General features: G+C 43.2%; 1 protein-coding gene across 2 annotated transcripts in view; it reads left to right on the top strand.

The window, feature by feature from the left end:
• Positions 1-21,441, top strand: part of LOC122443556 (myocardial zonula adherens protein) — a 116,274-nt gene that overhangs the window by 30,371 nt on the left and 64,462 nt on the right. For both annotated transcript variants that reach the window (XM_043471847.1, XM_043471848.1), the window contains exons 4-9: positions 2,140-2,232; positions 6,486-6,599; positions 10,360-10,512; positions 14,795-14,920; positions 15,893-16,021; positions 20,071-20,150. In XM_043471847.1, coding sequence (XP_043327782.1) covers positions 2,140-2,232; positions 6,486-6,599; positions 10,360-10,512; positions 14,795-14,920; positions 15,893-16,021; positions 20,071-20,150 — 695 coding nt within the window. The remainder of the gene's footprint in view (positions 1-2,139; positions 2,233-6,485; positions 6,600-10,359; positions 10,513-14,794; positions 14,921-15,892; positions 16,022-20,070; positions 20,151-21,441) is intronic.

Raw genomic sequence — 21,441 nt, 5'->3', positions numbered from 1 at the left:
TCCTCATTTACAGATCATGGGGGCTGAGAAGGGACTGTTAAGGTCAAAACTAGCTCTGTTTTATTTGGCTGTGTTTGCCCGTAGGGCACAAACACGTGTGGTCAGCTTTTGTTTTGAGTTTTTGAGAAGAACATCTCTTATCAAATATCAAAAAATAATAAATGTACCTTTCTTAATGTGTGTTGAAAGATTTGGATAGTTGTACAGTTTTAAGGAATAAAAAAGATAATAAATTCTTAACAGAGAAAATGAAGAAAAGCCAGGTGAGCCATACTCATACACAAGTGGGCAGAGCCTGTCTGACAACTGTCAGCCTCAGAGTCCCAGTCATCCGAACCCTGAAGATCATTTTTAACCATTCAGAGTAGCCCATTCCTATGTTTCTATGTAGGGACAGCTTGTACCTTTTTGGTTGCCCCTGTTTTTCTCATGCAAATGCTTATGCCTTTCTCACTGAGATGCCCCAAATAACATGGCACCACCAATCTGCTAAGCAGATTGGTGAGTTGTAGATTGCCCAAGACAAAATGGTAGGTTCAGGCTGTCAGGTGTCCAAATCATATGGGAATTTCTGACCTGAATTGCCAACCTCCACTGTGATCTACAATTTAAAATTAATTTTTTGGTCCCACCTTCTGTGGCTGGCTTCAGATCCATCCCAGGCTACTCATTCCTGAGTGTGTTTATGGGTTTGTGTGCCTTCCCTCACTTGTGGGTGACTCTGGCAGTATTTGCCAACGGGAGTCACATCCAATTCCACCCACTCCCCAACAGTGAGTAGGCTGAGAACCAACTCAGTCCCACAGATGAAAGCCGTTCGGTCTGCCCAGAATGAAAAGGTTGTTGCTTTTGGCCTCATTTCCCCCAAAATGTTTGTATTCAGTGGTGAGAAAGTAGATTCTATCATTACAATTCATTTGGAAAGGGCAAGGTGTTGTGACTTGCTTTCTTCTGCCCTGAAATCTCCACCAATATCCAGTCATTCCTAATAAACGTACAGTTTAAAGCAATGTGCTAGTTGTATAAATATAGTTTCAAAATTGAGTCCCCATGTGTTGTGGCCTACTTAACCCCTCATTCTAACCAAACTGCTGCTTTTGAGCCTTTCCTGTGATAGAAGTTCTAGAGCCTTCTGGAGAGGGCTCCTTTGAGGCTGCTTTTTTTGAATGAGAATCCCTGAGTTCTTCATTCAACCAAGGGAGCACCAGAAGAAGAGTGAAGAAAGAGGCTATCTGTTAGGTTTTTTGTTTCTATTGAGAATATATTTAAGGCCCCATTACTCCTCTGGAAGTGGTATTACAGAGAAATTTAAACAGAGTTTGTATAAACAGGTGTTTGGGGGAATCACCATGACTTTTCTTATATTTAGTGCCTTGTGTAGTGTTGGTGATTATTGAGGAGCTGACTTTCACATTTATGGGTTCTCTAAGCTTATAATTTCCTTCCTTACATTCCAAACATTTATTTGTTCTTTTGCAGTCAGGACAGCAATAGGGAAAATTAGAGGTGTCTCTTTTTTGTTTGTTGTTTTGGTCTGCCTAGTTATGTTTTTTGGCATCCCTGGTGGCTCAGTAGTAAAGAATCCACCTGCTGATGCAGGAGACGTGGATTTGATCCCTGGGTTGGGAAGATTCCCTGGAGAAGGGAATGGCCACCCACTCCAGTATTTTTGCATGGAGAATCCCATGGACAGAGGAGCCTGGCAGGCTACAGTCCATGGGGTTGCAAAAGGGTTGGACATGACACAGCGACAAAACAACAATAGTCATGTGTTTATGAAGTTGACCAGTTAAACAGTTTCTACTTATAAAAATATGTGATAGGAAAAGGGGAAATCCTGCTTGAATATGATTTTTAGAGTGGTAGGTAAATTTCAGTAAACCATTTTTTCTTCAGAGCATGTTATTTGATAATTAATATTTGTTAATAATTATATATAATCCACAATGTGTATTTATTATTATCACTATTATTTGGATAATTCCCTTGTGATACTCTTTCTTAATATCCCAAATTGTCCTGTTCCTCAGATTATTTTTTTGTGAGGCTCTTCTCTCCTTAGGGTTTCTTAAATGTTTTGGAAATCTCACATGAAAATATTGTAGCTTGATCTCTAACCAGCATTTTTGTGGGCCGCAGGTGAGAGCCACTTTGGAAAAAGTAAGAAAGAGAATGTATGGAGACTATGATGAAATGAGACAGAAGATCCGACAGCTCACCCAGGAACTGTCAGTAAGTAGCACATGTGAAGGGATGCTAGCACTTCGAACTGCCTCTCGGTTGCCTGTGCCCAAAGATACTTGAGTTTATCATGTTCCTTGTGAGTGGACTCATAGGAACATGACTGTGCTGGGTCTTTGGTGCAGCTCCTGGGCTCTCCAGGTCTGAGAGCCCATAGTGCATATAGTTGCTCCATAGCACGTGGAATCTTAGTTTCCTGACCACGGATTGAACCCACCTCCCCTGCCCTGGAAGGCAGATTCCTAATCCCTGGACCACCAGGGAAGTCTCTGGAATCATATTTTACATGAATTGAGGGAATATTATCACAGGATGAAGTTTATTATTTGAAGGAAAATTTTTGTGGCAAGAAGAATTTTCACTTTCAAAGCATTCTCTCCAAAGTCAAGAGCAAGATGAGGAAGCCAGCTCTACTATTATTATTTGACATTGTACTGGAGAGACTAGCCATGGAATTTAGCAAGAGAAATAGATTTAAAGGTATAAAAATTGGACAGGTAGATGAAAAACTATCACAGTTCACAAACTGTATGACTACATACCCAGAAAACTCAAGCGAACCAATGAAAAAACTGCTATAAACAGAAGAATTCTGTAAGGTATCAGGGTAAAATATTAATGGACATAGACAAATAGATTGCATTATGCAAAAAACTAGTTAGAGGAAATAAAAGCAACAAAAAACTGCCAGATATGTGGAAATAGATTTTAATAAGTAGAAAGACATATATATCATGTACTTGGAAAGGAAGATTCAACATCATAAGACATTAATACCGTTCATGTTGATATGTAAATTTAATATAACCCAGTAAAAGTAGTAAAGGATTTTTATTTTATGTTGTTCTTTTGCAACTGAACTAGGTGGTTCCATGGTGTACAGAAAATAAATATGAAGAGTTAAAATTCTAGGGGGAGAAAAAGGCAATGAAGGAGACTAGCCCTTTTAATATTACAAGAAATTGAGAAAGCCTCAAAGATGAAAATAGCATAGTATTGGCACATAAATAAACAGACATTAATGAAAAAGAGCCCAAAATGTAACCCAATCTATGATAAATGTGGCACATGAAATGAAGGGAGGAAAATAGACCGGTCAGTATATGCTGTTGGGACAGACTTATATCTGGACAAATTCTGGGTAGATTTTGTTAAATTTAGTGCCAGAAGAAAATACATGTGAATTGTTTTACACTCTTGGAGAGGGGAAGGTATTGTCTTATGAAGAGATGCAATTCCAAAATCACTAAAGGAAGAGTTGATAATTTTGACTACATTAAAATGAAGACTAGTGCTGGCAAAAATACCAAAGTCAAATGACAACCTGGGAAAAATTTTTGCCTTTGTACTATAGGTAGTAGGCTTGGAGAAGGAAATGGCAGCCCACTCCATTGCTCTTGCCTGAGGAATCTCATGGACTGAGGAGCCTCGTGAGCTATATAGTTCATGGGGTAGCAAGGAGTCAGACACGACTGAATGACTAGTAGGCTAATATCCTGGGTACTTAAAAAGCGCCCATGAATCAAAAAGAAAAAGGCCACACCTCATAAAAATAGGCAAAATATTTGTGACAGATAATTTATAGTAAAGGACAGATGAAGAGATCTTAAATTCCTCATTCTCAATAAGAGAAACTCAGATTAAAATGGTCCTGTGATGTTGTTTTTATCTAGCAGACTCGCAAAACTGCAAAAGTGGAACAAGATGCTGTATTAGCTGTGCTATAGAGGAACAGGGAGATTGTTGCTTGGAATGTGGTTTGCATTACTTTTAGGGAGAGCAGTTTGGAATATCTACCCAAATTACAAATGCCTACATCCTTTGACTCAGCAGTTCTCTTCCTAAGAATTTATTCTATAGAAAAACTCTCACGTATGTGAAATGATGTATGTATAGACTTAGTTGTTAAACATTGTTTATAATAGTAAAAAGATTGGAAACCTTACAAGTCCATTAAGAAAGAGAAAATAAAAAAAAAATATTGCATCTCTACAATCACAGAGTTGTGTAAAAATAAAAATAAGTTCTTCAAAAATATACAGAAAAATTTCAAAGATATAGAGTAAGTGGTGAAAAAGCAAGACACAGGAAAATGTCATGTATAGTATACTACCATTTATATAAACTAAGAGGAGAAAATAAATATATCTAGATTGTTTTGTGTGTGTACAAAAAATTACTGGGAGGATCATCAAGAAAGTAATTAACAGTGGTTCCTACTTGAGGTGCAGAGTGGACACAGTGGTAACTGAGCAGATGGGACAGGAGTGAAACAATATTTCGTTTAGTGTCTAATATTTAGAAATATTTAGTGACTTTTCTACTTTAAAATGTTTGAACTCTAGGAATATGTTGCCTACTCAAAATTAAAGAAAAAATAAGCTTCCCCTGGTTTAACCTAGCTAATGCTTTATGGGAAAAACATTTAAAAGAATACTTGTGGTTAATAACCTTGAAGGAAAAGTCTGTTCTGTATGACATACTTCCCATAAAAGTTAATATCTGCAGTAAAGGAGCACAGTTGCAACAGTCATGTATTCAGTTCAGTTCAGTTTAGTTGCTCAGTCGTGTCCAACTCTTTGCGACCCCATGAATCGCAGCACGCCAGGCCTCCCTGTCCATCACCAACTCCCAGAGTTTACTCAAACTCATGTCCATCGAGTCGGTGATGCCATCCAACCATCTCATCCTCTGTCATCCCCTTCTCCTCCTACTCCCAATCCCTCCCAGCATCAGGGTCTTTTCCAATGAGTCAACTCTTCGCATGAGGTGACCAAAGTATTGGAGTTTCAGTTTCAGCGTCAGTCCTTCCAATGAATACCCAGGACTGATCTCCTTTGGGATGGACTGGTTGGATCTCCTTGCAGTCGAAGGGACTCTCAAGAGTCTTCTCCAACACCACAGTTCAAAAGCATCAATTCTTTGGTGCTCAGCTTTCTTGTATTAGAGTCTAGTTTATGTCTGGACTGTGAAATTATCTGCTTAAGTAAGACCTACTACCTTGATTATGTGGAGTGGGAGTATACAGGCATATCCAGCTTGTCATTCTCATTGACATGTAGGAAGAGATTTGTGAAATTGTCACCTGCCAATGGAAATTCACTCTGCCATCACTGACACTGATTGTAATTAAAGCCAAAGGATTGGATTGCAATAGATGCATAAGCAGGTCTCTGCCCCTTGCTTTCCATGGCCATGTCCTGCACACCCTCGTTTTCTCATCTAGATTGTCACAGGAGCTCCGTTTCTACCCGCAGTCTCCTCCTCCTCCGGGTCACACCACAGACTGTAGCCAGGTTAAGATGCTAACGTGGGACTTTCCTGGTGGTCCAGTAGTTAAGACTTCACCTTCCAGTGCAGGAGATGTTGGTTCGATCCCTGGTTGGGGAACTAAGATACCACATGCCTTATGGGCCAAAGGTCAAAACATAAAACAAAGCAATATTGTAACAAATTCAATAAAGACTTTAAAATGATCCACATCAAAAATAATCTTAAAAAAAAAGATGCTAACTTATTGGCTGTATGAATGTGCCCTGAGCAGGAACACACCTCCTGCCCCTGGCCTACTATTTCTTTCCTCTCCCAAGGGCACACCTCTCGCTGTCTCATGCCTGACTGCTTCCTATGGCTCCCACAGGCCTCACAGGATCAACCCTTGAGCCTCCTAGAACCTTACCTCTGGTTCTATTGCCTCCTGGCCTTTCTATATACCCAGCCCGTCTTTAAGGTTAGCTTAAGACTGGGCTCTGATGAAACTCTCTGAAACACATTAAGTATACATCCAACAAAGACAACACAACAGCAGCAGCCACAAAACAACTCCTAGGAACTGGGTGAGTCCAGAGCATATTCCTTCTATGGTGAGTAGACGAAAGCAAGATGGTACAAAGTGGTATCCAACTAGATTCTAGTCGTAAAGGTAGCTATACATTTGCATTCAAATCCCTTAACTTCTCTCTTTCCCTTTCCTCCCTATAAAAAGGCATGTTCTGGGGGCTGCAGAGTGTTGTGAGAAGTAAGTGAGGCCCTGTTGGCGAAGGGGTGAATATCATCCAGAGGAAAAGTTGTCTTGCCTTTCTGCTCTCTGGTTCATGTGGATGTTGACTTTGTAATGTAAAGCTGTACTTGAAGGATCATTGGCTGCAATGTGTCTGCCCTCAGGAGAAAGTTGTGACCTAGCTGAAGATTTTTGTGAGCATGTATGGTTTGGTTGTGTGTAACTGTCTCCTCAATCTGTCCAGGTTTCACAGGCAAAGCAGGACTATCTGGAGAATCACATCCAAACCCAGTCGTCAGCCCTGGACAGTTTTAATGCCATGAACGCGGCACTGGCGTCGGACTCCATCAGCTTGCAGGTACTCATCTGCTCCCCATTGGCCAGGTTGTCCTCTGCTCCAGTGCATGTGAGCTTAGCCAAGGGTGGGCCCTCTGTCTTTGTATTAAAGTGTCACAGAATGTTCTCGGCTCATTATTCAGAATACACTCGGCCACAGCAAAGGCTGAGCCAGGGAGACGGTTAAGGAAGGAAGCTGATGGAAACACTTCCAAGTTGAGACTCCCAACCTTGCAATTGCAGTTGTTTTTGCCCTTATTAAAATGGGGCTTTAGATCCTGAGTTCAGCGCTAATGATGTCACTTGTCCCACTAGACACCTGAGTGGTCCTAAGCATCAGTGCCTGAAGCAACATATCACCTGCTCCCTCATGCCGCAGTGTTAGAAGTCTCACCAGTCACAGGAAGGATGGACTTAACCCAAGGCAATCCTCATTCATTCATGATGAGTAACTCCCAAAGGCTATTAGGCATGTTTTCCTAATTTAGAAATTATTTTGCATTAAAAGAAAAAATCATGTGCCTTCCAAAGAACACCTAGTAGTGCCAGACAGGGATGCCCAAAAGAGTCAGGATCCTACACGTGTGTAGATGTGTGTGGTCAACCCACATCAAGGGGATTCTTCTCGTTATTACTTTGATTTGTTGGGAGTTAATCCCTCACAAGCTGCCTATTGTTACTCTTTCAACCGAGCCCCCCCATGTACTATGCAGATTAACTTGAAAATGTTCAGAGCCAAGCATTAGATTCAACATTATATTCAACAGCTTCTTCGGGCTTTAATTTCCAAACATGCAAATAATAGATTCTGTCCCCTCCCAACTTTATTTGGCTCTTATCTCTTTATCTTCCTCTTCATAGTTCACACAAGCTATTTCATATCCTTTCTGGTTCTCTATAAATAATTTGCTAGATAAGCAAACAAATTTTTATGTTGGGATGATCCACTTCCCCTAGGATCCAGTATTTTTTGCTGACAGATGATTGGGCGGTAGTGCCAGCAACGAAGCTAGGATATAGTCCCATAGTGGGCCTGGGCCGGCCTTGTGTTTGGATTTGTCTGGAAGCCCATTTCTGGTGGGGCTCTGAGTCCCACCCTTTTCCTGGCTCCCCTTAGAGCATGCCAGTTTTCCCCTGGCCTCAGGCCAGGCCCTGCTTTGGGTCTGGTTTATTCAGTAGCCTTTGTTTTCTCTTCCTCCTGCCATCAAGGGGGCTTGCCCAGGCTCCCTTTCCTTCCCTCTTGGACATGTTCTCACCCTGGTCAACCAGGAAAGGCTGCATCTTACTTGATTTCACATCTGGTTGATATCTGTCTTTTTTTTCTTCCCATCATAATTCTGATTTGCCACCCCCTGTTGACTGGAAAAACAAAAACAACACACAACCTAAAAGCTGAGAGTTCTGTTTTACTCAGTGACCCCCCTGAGGACTATAGCCCAGGATTCAGTCTCTCAGAGAGATCTGAGGAACTATTCCAAAGAAGTAAGGGAGGACCAGGATATACAGGAGTTTTGGCTGAAGAAAAAAAAATGTAGTCAAACATCAGAAGGTTGCTGTTAATCACAAAAGAGAGACATCTTAAGTTAATGTTTTTAATGCTTTTCTATGTGTGATAAGATGTAAGAGTCTGGGCTCACGGACATTATTTCTTCGGTATGCATCTTAACTCTCTAGGCTTAGTGTCCTGCTTTTTCCCCATCCTGAATTCCCCTCAGGGCACACTGTCAGGTGGGCTGCCCTGGCTGATGGCTTGATGGCCAGCGGCATTCATTGTTTTCTGGAATGGCGGGCAGGCAGGTAGCATTTTTGTTCCCATCACTGACACTCCAGGCATTCACTTCAAAGGTCAGCTGTTAGAACAGGGTCCACCCTAACCCAGGGACCCTGACTGATTCCTCATCATGGTCTAGTCTCTTATGCCAGGGCAGTCAGAGGAGCCTTATAATGAAAAGATTAAAAACTGTTGTTTGAGAAAAATAAAAAGAAGAAGTGGGAGGAGGCAGGGGAAAGGGCGGAGTGGAGGAAAGAAAGATACTGTCTCATGGCCAGGAAACTCAAATGAGTCTGAAGATATTAACTTCTTACTTCTTCCATTGTCTAGTCTACCCCATTTTCATTATTAATGACAACAAGACCAGGTCTTCAGTTTGACTTTATAGAATGTCAAAGCTGGGAAGAACAATTGAGATGATCTCCAACCCCCTTGTTTGATGGATAAACAAACTGAGACCAACAGAAATGACTTGAACGAAGTGTGTAGCTCCAGTCCTGGTCTCTTGGCACCTGATACAGGTTCTGAGCACAGGACTGGTCTCTGTAAAGCCAGTGGGACTTAGAGAGAGGATGCTTGGCCAAGTGGCTTTTCAAGCTCCTTGCATCTCCAATATTCTGTGATTCCAGCCTCCAAATGGCTTCTGTATTTTATTTAATACCTATATACCACCATTAAAAATCCTTTTTACTGACTTAAATACGTTTAGGAATGAGGCTTATTATCCAAAGTGGAGGCTCAGGAGTGGAGGAGCTTCAGACACTGGCCAGCTGCAAAGAGGACACAGTGTTAGGAAGTGAGTCCAACACCAACATCTTATATTAGAAGAATTTCCAACTCTTCTAATAGAGAGTTGTAGGTAACTTCAGGAGGCGGTAGGAGGTGGTAGAAGTTGCCTTGTGTCTATTGCTAGGAATTCTGGAGTTGTGGAAGTCATTCCTCTGTAATGAGAGTTAAGCATGAAATAGCAACAATATTAATGTAAGCATTCCTGCTTCAGTGGGCGGTCTGGATTAATAAGCATCAGGCACTTGTCAGGCACTTGTCAGGCACTTGTCACAGACTCTGTTCCCTGATCCTCCCTTCATCACCACCCTCCTCTGCCTGAGGGAGGAATGTGAAGCATAGGCAGCATCATAGTAGCCTCAGCCATATTGTTGCTATTCTGGCAGCTCGTCTAAAAGTATTGAAGTAAACAGCCTGTTTAAGAAAAAAGGGGGAATACCTCCTTTTTATAAAATACCTATTTTGTTTTCTGACTTAGGAATTTGGAAAATGTAGAAGATTTTAACAGAGAAGAAAGTTAATACCATCCATGCTCCTGTCCCTAGTGAAAGCTGTTATTTGAATTTGGGTAACTCTCCTAGTCTTACCCCTATCTCCCTGGTGGGTCAGCAGTAAAGAATCTGTCTGCCAATGCAGAAGATATGGGTTCAATCCCTGGGTTGAGAAGATCCCCTGGAGAAGGAAATGGCCACCCACTCCAGTATTCTTGCCTGAAGAATACCATGGACAGAGGACCCTGGTGGGCTACACTCCATGGGGTTTCAAGAGTTGGACAGAACTTAGTGACTAAACAACAGTAAGAATTACAACCTCCTAGTCTTTTTTTTCCCCTGGGCATTTGGACAGATGCTTATGCATTTTTTTTTCAAAGTGGGGTTCTTCTGTATTTACTGTTTTCAAACCCAATTTCTTTACATGTGAAATTATGTATCATTAACATTTTTCCTTGGAAAAGGTTTTGATCCATTTCCATCCACCCTAGGCAGTGACATGTGGTGTTGGCAGCAGCGATGGGTAATTATGGGGAAGCTGACTGGCCCACCCATTTCAGGGCTGCAGACCTCCTGACCACCGGGGGGCCCTCAGGCGCTCTAATATCAGGGGCCCAGGCTTGCAGCTCCTGTTGCTGATGTCTCCCTCAATGGTTAATGACAAAGGGATTTCCGGTGTGGTCTGGCCTGTTTTCTCACACCGCTAGATCTGGTTTTTATTTTCATCCCATCAGAAAACCCTCGTGGATGTTACTTTGGAGAATAGCAACATCAAGGATCAGATCAGAAATCTGCAGCAGACGTACACAGCCTCCATGGACAAGCTGCGGGAGAAGCAGAGGCAGTTAGATGCAGCGCAGGTTGAAAACAAGCTGCTGAAAATGAAGGTAAATACAGGAGCATGGATTTCCTGCTCACGTCTTCCTTCTCTCTCTCCTTCCATCATCAACTCTCCCATGCTGTTTTCTCCATTCTCTTCTCTGTTGGGTTTTGTCACCCTTCTATAGCCAACCCTGCAGGATTTGACTTGAAGGGAATGAGAAGGTTTCTGTGTTCAGAGTTGTCCGTGCAGATTGGGGGGGCACCCCATACACACCCCATTGGGCTCTTCTGCCTTGATCCCAGTGGCCTCAGCTGCCAAGACCTCATCATGGCACTGCCCTTATATACTGAGAGGGCCCTTGGGATGCCTGCAGGTTTGGGGCTTGAGAAGCGTCAGTGTTTGGGACTTCCCCGGTGGTCCAGTGGTTAAAAATCTGCCTGCCAGATGCATGGGACACGGGTTTGATCCCTGGTCTGGCAAGATCCCACATGCCACGCGGCAACTAAGCCTGTGCACCACAACTACTGAGTCCTCGCTCTAGAGCCCGTGCTCCACGACAAGAGGACCCACTGCAGCGAGAAGCCTGAGCACCAAAACAAAGAGTAGCTCCCGCTCACTGTAATTAGAGAAAACCCGCACGCAGCAACGAAGACCTAGCACAATCCCAAAATTAATTATTTAAAAAAGAAGCTTCACTGTTGAGCTTCTCTTTTAGATCCCAAGGCCTTTTTGTCTGGTTTGACAGTGAAGAGCTGAGGGGCCCCCCTGGAAGAAAATGGATGGGTGACTGAGGACTCTGGGCGGTGTCCTTCCTGCCCCCAGGCCTGGCTTATTCTGCAGCTCAGCCTCTAGGGCCCTGGAGGTCTCAGCGCTCCTTCCAGATGTGGAGCGTGGAGCACTCGCTCATCTGTGGGTCTGCTCCTGGCTCAGGTTAGAGTTCCTCCCCAGTGCCAGGAGCAGAGCCACAAACAGCTCCCAGGAGTCACTCAACAAATTATTTCCTGAACAAGTTTGTTTTCATTTGAACCTGTGCTTCTCCGATTATGTTCAACACAGTCTAGGCTGTTCTAGAGGAGAGTGCCTTGTGGGTTGTGTACCCCATGATTTATTGCACGAATCAAGAGTATGTTTGGGAGTGAAAGGAAGTGCTGTTAAGAATTAGGGGAATAGCCTGGGCCACATGGTCCTCTCCCTAAGGGCTACCCATGGGGCAGCTGATGGGGAGGACAGGCTGCTACCCCACGCTGCGTGGTCTCCACGATGGCTGCCCATGGGCCCTGCCATCACCACCCGCTTGGCCAAACACAGCCACCTGGGGAGGGGAAGGAGCCAGGGAACTACACAGTTAGTCAGCTCCTCTCAGCTTTCCCTTCAAACAGGGCTGTTCTTCTATTTATGCTTTCATGTGTTGTATTTCTGTGAAAGAGTTACTTCGCAAAAAAGGGGTTTGTTGCTGAAATATTCTGAAGTGACTGTTAGGAGTTTCTCCCTCAGGGCAGGATCTTTATGTGGTCATTCATCCCACAAATACGTATTCAGTGTCTACTCTCTGCTGTCTACTCTCTGGTACTCCGTACCCGTCTGTTCCAGGGCTGTGGCGTCAGGGAGACCAAGCCTCTAACTCAGCCTGCAATTGTGTTTTGGAGGCTAATGCTTTACCCCAAAGTAACAATTTAAGAAGTGACAGTATTTCACGTAAGCTGGATGCAGCATCAACAGGACATGAGGACAGAGCTTGTTCTCGAAGTGGAGATGAAGCACAGGACACACTGGGTCTCTCTCAGTTCGTGATAATCTCCGTTCAGGATTTCCCGTGATGTGGCTTCTTGGTACCAAAACTTGCCTGGTGATGAGAAAGGAGATGTAGAGGACATCGGGGGAGACTTTGGTCCAGTCTTTGGAATAAACATCATGTAACCTCTTAAGGTTGTAGTGTACCTTGCTTATATAGAGATTATCTACCCAGCTAATTTAGCTCTCTCAAATTAGCAATAAGCTGGAGGGAAGAGACACAAACACACTTTCAGAGGCATAAAATTAATGGCCTGAGCTTTACAGGCAAGGGCAGGGCCTGGGCAGAAAGGAAGCAGCAGCCACCACCAACGTACGCCTGCCTGCCCACTTTACTTTTTCTCATCTCCTAAGCTGGGTCTGTGCAAGCCCCCAGGAGCCCCCAGATTAGATTCTGCAAACCACATGGGAGCGTTTCCAAATGCAACAATTGGGAAAGCACAGAAGTAGGGGAAGGATGAGTCCAGATTTCTCACATGAGCTGAAGTCTTCCCTAGGGACTGATTGTGAGTGCAGCTAATAAGATGGTTTCAATTCCATGTGGCACCTTCTCTTCAAAGGCTTTTCCTGCTCATCTGACTTAATTTTTTTTTTAGTATGCTCGTGGGGGGAGAATGTCAAACAAATATGAAAGGTAACGTAGAGGTAGGCATACACCATTTTACATTCCTACCACCATGTAGGAGCATTCCGGTTTCTCCCCATCCTTGCCATTACTGGTTACTCTCTTACTGATTATAGCCATCCTCGTGGGTGTGAAGTGGTAGTTAATTGTAGTTTTGCATTGTTTCATGCATTTGTTGGTCATTTGTGTATTTTTCCTGGAGTATCTGTCAGATCCTTTGCCCATTTTAAAATTAGGTTATTTATATTTTATTGTTGAGTTGTAAAAATTCTTTATGTATTCTGGATACAAATTATTAGATGTATAATTTGAAAGAATTTCCCCCCGCTCTCTGTGTTGTCTTTTCAATTTCTTGATGCTAACCTTTGAAGCACAGCAGTTTTTAATATTGAATATCGATGAAGTCAAATTTATTTATCTCTTTTTTTGTCAGTTGTACTTTTGGAGTCATATCTGAGAAGCCATTGCTTAATCAAAGGTCACAAATTTTCTTTCTAAGAGTTTCATAGTTTTGGCTTTAACATTTTAAGTTTTTCATACATTTTAAGTTCATTTTTATATATGGTGTTTTAGTGACCCAACTTCATTCTTTTGTATATGACAAATCTGATTGTCTCAGCACTATTTGTTGAAAAGACTCTACTTTTCACAGTGAATGATCTTGGTAATTGTTTAAAATTGTTAATTGTTTAACAATTTAATTGCTTAAACAATTAAACAAGATAATTATTTAAAATTTAATTTTTATATCAGGTAAATTATTGGTTTCAAAGTCAGCTCTATGAAACAAGTGTAAGAAATAGAACATCTGTGTCTGCCCTTTCCTCTCTTATTGCCTCTTTCTTCATATGGAAAACCTTTTTATTTTTTAATTTTATAGTTTATCCTGCTCTGACCCAATTCTGATAATGTAGTGGTCTTATTTTCATCCCACAACAGAGTGAATTTGTTTTCATTTGAAACTGTGCTTTTCAGATTATGTTCAGCACAGCCTTAGGCTGTTCTCGAGGAGAATGCCTTGTGGGGAGAATACCCTCATGATTTATTGCTCAAATCGCTTAGATTCTTGAGTACTCAAGACTTTCAAAAAGCATGTCTTTCTGAAGCCAGTTAGAATGTGGGTATATTACCTAGTATAGTGAAGGATAGGGAAGCCTGGTGTGCTGCAGCCCATGGAGCTGCAAGAGTCAGACACCATTTAGCGACTGAACAACAACAATATTACCTACAGAAAAAGCATTGTTAAAACTGATAGAATAAAATATGATAAAATTTCAGGAGCAAAAGAACATTACACAGGAAAAGGCACGAAGAAAGGGGTTAATAAGACAGTGCAGGAGCTTCCCTGGTGGTTAAGAATCCACCTGCAATGTAGGGGACATGGGTCTGATCCCTGGTCGGGGAGCTAAGATCTCACATGCTGTGTGGCACTAAGCCTGACCGCTGCGATTCCTGAGCCTGTGAGCCACAACTCGAGTCCGAGTGCCGCAGTAAAAGGTCCCACGTGAAGCAACAAAGATCCTGTGTGCCCTAAGACCCAATGCAGCCAAATAAAAATAAAGAAAAAAATAAGACAGTGGAGCACATTTTAGAGAGAATTCAATTTTAAAACAGTTAGATTTGAGGTGCAGTGTTGATAGAGAAGTATGTTTCTACCTTGTGAAAAAGTCACTCATGGACCACCGTTTCCTGGTAATATTAGTATCAAGGAAATAAGTTTACAGGGCTCCTTTTAATGTTCCGTGCACCAGCTCGCCCCTTCTCCTTCTTCTATCTCTTCCCCCATCAGTTCCTGCTGCCTCTGTCCCCTGCAGAGCCCTGGCCCCTGGGCCCACTCCTCTGTGCGTTCATGCTTGACACATACAGAGTGTAAGGGGCAGATTCGCCAGAACCCGCTGCAGCTGTGGCTCTGAAGTGAGTCTCTTTGCAGGTGGAATCCTCCCAACAAGCCAACGCGGAGGTGATGAGAGAGATGACCCGGAAGCTGTACAGCCAGTACGAAGAGAAGCTGCAGGAGGAGCAGCAGCGGCACAACGCGGAGAAGGAGGCTCTCCTGGTGTGTATGTCCCCCCTGCTCACGGAACAGCCAGGGGGCGTTGGGCGCATTATTGTCGGTGAGCTTTACATGGGAAGGTGTGTGCTCGGAGGTGAGTTAGTGGACTCTAACATGGGTTTAGTGGGTGCCCACTCACTCCTCTCCCTTCCCCCTCCCTTCCTTTGCTCACCTTCCTCCCTGCTTAAAAGAGACCTCAGTCTCTGTCTCTCAGTACACCTCTTTCTCCAGCCAATCTGACCATTTGCCAGCATCCAGGCTGATCCTGGCTTCCTGCAGCTGTGCATTTCCTCACCACATCTTCTCCTCCTTCCCTGTCCCAATCCTGCTTATGCTCCCTGAGAGTCTTGAAGATGCCAGCATCTCCACGAATGAAGTCTTTCCCCCTCACACAGCTGCAAGTGTCCCTTGTCCTGGAGAAGCCCATTCTCTCTGTTCTCTGCTGTGGAATTCTCTTGTCCCTGTTATTCGAGCTGGGTTGTGCATCTCCCATCTTGGCTTCTCTAGCAGAGCATCGATTCCTTGAGGACAGGGACTCCAATCTGCCTCATCTTGTGTCCTCGCAGGCTTAGTACATGTGCTGAATAATTGACTGAGTTGGTGTTTGGGAGAAACATCTGGGCACTCTGCATTCAATTCCACTTCTAGCCCTAATTCCCTTTATGTTGTTGGCAAATACAGTGATACTTTGAGCATCTTGTCAGGAGATAAATAACATTTGTAGGCTCTTTTTTTTCCTCAAGGGGAGGAAAAAGGCAGAAAGGTAACTAGGCCCTTGCAATGTGTCTTTTCTTCATTGGTTAGAACCAGAATAATGGAATTTGAGTTCATGATTCTCTGAGACTCTTCTAGGCTCCCGGGTCATGCCGGGTCATGCTTCTAAAGAAACAGGATGATTTAGCAAGGCCTGAGCTGTTTGAACCCTGATTGGTAGTGACTGCGTGCTTTGCTGAGAAGAGTGCATTTCTTTTGCAGGAAGAAACCAATAGTTTTCTGAAAGCCATTGAGGAAGCCAATAAAAAGATGCAGGCGGCAGAGATCAGTCTAGAGGAGAAGGACCAGAGGATCGGGGAGCTGGACAGGCTGATTGAGCGCATGGAGAAGGTAACATAGCTTGGAGCCCGCGGGCCCCTTGCCCAGCCTCCCTGTAGTGTAACAGCTCCCCTCAGGCCTGCCCAAAGGTGTGAGAAGCCCTCACCACAGATCCCTCTCAATCCTACAACTTGTGACTTGAAATAACAAAGACAGAACTGTAAAATAAAGTATATGGATGTAAAGCCATTATCTTTCAATTAAAAATAAATCTAGAAAAAAAGAAACAGCAAAAAGTAAAGTATATGGAAGTTCCACCAACTCCTAAGTGTTTCTATGTTGAAAATTTTGATGCTTCTAACATCATTACATACAAAGTTATTTACAGAAGTTAATCTTTTAGTAGCCCTGCTTTGCTGGGGCCCTCGGCAGGAACTTAGTTTACTTGGCAGGCCGTCAAGCCCTATTTCCATGTTGCATCGACACCCCAAGCCAGTTGTTTCTGGGACCAGGGTCTGAAGGGTAGGTTATGTGTCAGAGTAGGGGACATTGCTCTCCTGGTTGGGGGTGGAACGGGGAGAGGCCTACAGAAGACAGGAGCTCAGCTGGGATAATGAGCCAGTCTAGAGAGAGGGAAGAAATGAGGTGGGAAGTGGAGAAAAGAGGAGAGGTGGGAGAGAGGAAAGAGAAAAAGGAAGAAAGATGAAGGGAGGGTGACCTTTACCAGGTGACAGCTGACTTCTAGGGGAGAGTGGTGGTTGGGGACCAGAGCTGTGGCTAGGTTCTAGGGAGTGGGAGTTGTGTGAGTTTATAAAAGAGAGAGGACCAGCCAAGGCCACCCCTTGGCATCCTGTGACCCACACTGGACACTGAGAATCCCCAGGCCAGTGATGGAGGGAGGGGGAACGAGAGGGGAAGCAGGGTCAACAGCTGGGCTTCCGGCTGGTTCTGAGAAGAGGGCTGACCTATGATGTCTGTGGTCTGGTCCCCTCTATACGCCTCTGACCAGGAAGGTGGGAATAGCCTTAAACAGAGCTTCTTGGCTGGCCAGGGGGCTCTTCTTTTAAGCAATATCTTTTGAGGGGAGGGACTTGAACAAATAAAGAGTCAGTTAAAATTTCACCTCTACTCTCTGGGAAAGCAGAATCCCATCTTGTCTTGAAGAGAGGGTCAGTGGCATGGTTAGGGCTGACGTCAGTACTCCTTGTAGATGGTGGTTGTAATGACTGGGCAGTGAAGGCATTTTCTAGAATGCAGGTGAGCTTTCCCCTACATCGCCGCTTGCCTGCAACAGCAGAAGGTGCTGGTTAAAGCACACTCCCCTCGAGTGACAGGCTGTCCTGCAGCAAACAGGAGCCAGGTGAGCGGGTGGTCTGGGGAGGGGTGTGGGCAAGGAAACCATCTCACAGAGAGACTATCTATGTTTTAGAGTCACATGAACCTAGGGTTTGAGTCTTGCCTCTCTTTTTAGCTGCAGGAAGTTACTTGACTCTTCCAAATTCAGTTTCCTCTTCTGTAAAATGTTGATAATAGTAATTCTTATTCTTAGGCCTTTTGTGAGGCGTCAACAAGAAAAATCCAGGCCAAATGTTAAGGGCAGTGCCTGGCATATAGAGAGTAAGGGCTCAAAAAATGTGTGGCTCTGATTTTTAGGTTGTGACTTGCATAAATGTCTGCCCCTGGTGTCAGCTTTTTTTTTCCTGCTGGACCTGTTTTATAGCTTAGTTTCTTTGTCTCCTTGGGCTTCTGGAAAGTTCCCAGCATTTTCCCACTGATGCCCACGTGGAGCCTGTGTGGGGGTGTGTGGCTGGGGCCTAGGGTGGTAGTAAGGCTGGCCCTCCCTCCCCGTGGTTGTGTGACGTAAAATGTTCCCCACGTCCTCTTGGCTTTATCTTTAGTGATTGAGAATCTGTTGTCCTTTCTCATAACTTTTCTCATTTAGACTAGCAAAATGCTTGCTTTAGGTGGCTAAGATTAGATATGCCCATTTACTGTTTTTCGCCCTTCACGGCCAAGTCTGTGAGAGCAGGAGCCATGCCTACCTCTGTCACACACTGAACAACATGCCTACAGGGTGTGTATCCTGTTCTCACGTATTTTTGGATTTTTCTCGAGGACAAGCCATGTGCTTTTGAATGGCTTCTCTGCTATACCCCTTAGTTTACTGTTTCTGAACATTGTGTCCAAAACAGCTTTCTTTTTTTCTTGATGAGTTAAAAGTCTTTTTAAGGAGTGTGTTCTATCAGAGACCCTTTTGCAGAATAGATTGTACTCTTTGCCTTGATCTCGGTGGTGGTTCCATAAGGTAATGTGAATACAGATATGTCACATGATTGTGCAGTGTCCGCTTAAGATTTGTTGTACCTCAACTTAGGAAAATATCAAAATTTAAAGTATACTGTAAGCTAGGCCTTGCGCTACTTTATGACAGCTTTTTGGGGAGTTGGAGGGAAGGCTCGCTTATTAAGGATTCATCACTATTATTTCAGGGCTCATGTAAGCTTCCAGCCAGTGGCAGAAACCATGGGGACAGTTAGTCTGTGCATTCACTGTAGAGATTTAAAAGAAGTAACAAAACCCCACGACAAAGTTGGTCTTCCTTCTTTATTCTGAATATGTCGATGATAACATACCCTCCCTTCCAGAGGGTACTGTTTCCCACTCTGACTGTCCCTAGTCTGCCACTACTGACAGCTTCAGAAGTTGTGGGAGTTCAATTTTCAAAGATTTGCTTTTAATATTTGGTGGAAAAGAAGTTTGGGATCTGTATAACTAGTCAGAGCTTTTTGGGCAGAATTTCTGAGGGTAAAGATGAGACACAGCCATACTTAGAGAAAGCCCCCAAGCAGAAGGGTCTCCTTCCAATTAGTGAGCAAGATTTGATAAAATTTGATAAAATTTCATTTTAAGGAAATTTGTCATACTAACAGATGTATTTCTGGTGCAATTTTGGTGGTAATGGGCGCTATACCTTTATTAATATTTTTAACTTTATTCAAAGAAATAAATGTCCAGATTCTTTCTACTTTTTTAAGGTAAACTAAATTTATATAGAAATGTGTGCAAATCTTCTTAAAAAATATTTATTTATTTGACTGCATCACGTCTCAGTTGTGGCATGTGGGATGTAGTCCCCTGACCAGGAATCAAACCCGGGCCCCCTGGATTGGGAGTGTAGAGTGTTAGCCACACCAGACCACCAGGGAAATCCCCGTACAAATCTTACGTGCACAACTTATTGGTTCCCTATTGATACTGCGATCATTTACCACAGTTAGTGGCTTTAAAACATCATAGAGTGACCAGTGACCATCTTTAGTTTGGGAGGTCAGAAGTCCTAAAATCAAGGTGTGGGCAGGGCTGTTGGGAGCTCCAGAGGAGCATCCATTTCCTCGCCTTTGCTCCCTTCCAGAGATTGACTATATTCCTTGGCGCACGGGCCCCATCCTCCAGCTGCTAAGTCAGCATGATAGCGCCTCCCAGCCTGTGTCCATCTCTTGACTCTAACCTTTCTTCCTATAAGGGCGCAACCAGATAATTCAGGATAATCTCCCCATTGCAAGATTATTAACTTAATCATGTCTGCGAAGTTCCTTTTTCCACATAAGGCAACATGTTCACAAGTTTCAGGGGTTAGAATGTGGACATCATTGCGGCAGATTTATTCTGATTTTCATGGTATGTTTTTACAAGTAAACACAGCCGTGTAAACACTACCCCAGTTAATTTATAGAATATTACAGAATTCCAGACCCTCCTGAGGATTCAGAAAATAATCAAGAAATTTGTAGTATCACAGGCCACTGATTTAGAGTATTGATTATCATTATTTAGAACTATAAATTTTTATAAGACATCTGAGCCTGGGCTGATGAAATACTTTTTAAAAAATAAATCTTGAATGGCTTACCCATGATATTTGTCTCTAACTCATAAATACATCTATAAATACACACTGGCAAATTTAAAATTTTGAGGTTTGTTTGGACTCTGGTGAGTAAGTGTATAAAAGCCTATAGGTGTCACATAGATTTGAACTGACTGGTATTGGAGTTGCTTGCTGTACATTCTCTAGCCAACTTGGGATCCATCAGTTAAATATTAATGTCTGTCTGTTTTAGGAACGCCATCAACTTCAACTTCAACTCCTGGAGCATGAAACAGAAATGTCAGTGGAAATAACTGATTCTAATAAAGAAAGGTAAGGTATACTGTCTTTTGCCTTATAGTGGATTTAGATGGTGGGCACACTGTGTTTGTGTGGGCTCACTTGGTCCTTGCATTTCCATTCGTTTGGTCATCACTCATTGCAGACTGATAACATGTAAAACACTGGACTGAGAGCTTCCAGCCACATCTTGCAGCCCAGGGGTGGTTGTTAGAACAGTGGAACACGTCAATGCCTATCACTAGTGCCAAAGTTCTGTCTATAAATGTTCCCCATAACCTTGAGCTCCATAGGATGCACCTTGTTGATGAGAAAATTCAACAGTGACTAATACCATTGCCGTGGAAACGAATTTTACAATGTCTTTGTTTCCAAACATTCTTCAATAAAACCTTGCCTTGTCCCTTGGCTGTGAGTGTATAAAGCCCTGCATGGAAATGCAGGAGCAATGAACTGCCTATTCTGGAAACAGAAGGCAGAGAGTCCACACGTGGCCCTCTAGTGAAGGGAAACGAGGTTGGCGGGTGCTGAGCATTTGAGCAAGTTACTTAATCTGCCTGAGATCCTTTGCTTCTCCGTAAAATAAGAATTCTTTTTTAAATTGGGAGGAATTAAAGTGATACTAATAGTGCCCATCTCATTGGGTTATTATTGTGAGAGAACTGTTGGCTGCACAGTCTGCCACAATGTGTGCTGAAAAATACCTGTTCTCCTTCCTCTTATGTGACATCAGAGTTTGCAGAGTTCTAGGAATTTTCCCTAGTCTTTAAGGTTGTGCTAAGGAGGGACCCAGCAGAGATGGGAAGTGGTAAACAGACCACCAGACCCTTTGTCCGTGTTCTAGTTTAGTGACCCCAAAGAAAGAGTCCATCTGCTGGTTCCTTGGGTTTATTTGAACCAAATAGAGTCTGAGGATAATCTGTGCTGGTTTTTTTTTAAACATGAAATATTTTCTGAGGTGGTCTGTTCTGTTTTGATGGAGGAAGGATGTTTCAGCATATTTCCCAGTTTCTCAAAATAAATGATGTGTGGAACAACTGTAATTTCTGCCTTCCCAGGATTCTGCCACTTGATTTCAGATATGTTGTTGTCTTGCTAGACTCTTTCTCTGTTTTCCTAATTGTGGCAATTACTGGTATTCTAATGTTGTATTAACCCCCAAAGAAACAGTCTCTCATATCTGTAAGTGGTACAAAAAAAATTCTCTCTCAGCTCTTGGGAGGTAAAGTAACTGTCTTTACACAGGGTGAAATTTGCAAGTGGGAACTTGAAAAAGAGTCCTGTGTTCCTTCTCCAGTGGGGTGGTTGGTCGGTGGTTAATAAA

Source organism: Cervus canadensis, chromosome 6 (assembly GCF_019320065.1).
Source record: "Cervus canadensis isolate Bull #8, Minnesota chromosome 6, ASM1932006v1, whole genome shotgun sequence".
Taxonomy (NCBI): Eukaryota; Metazoa; Chordata; class Mammalia; order Artiodactyla; family Cervidae; genus Cervus; species Cervus canadensis.
The sequence above is the reverse complement of the archived record's forward strand: the minus strand, read 5'-3'. Positions and strand labels throughout refer to the sequence as shown.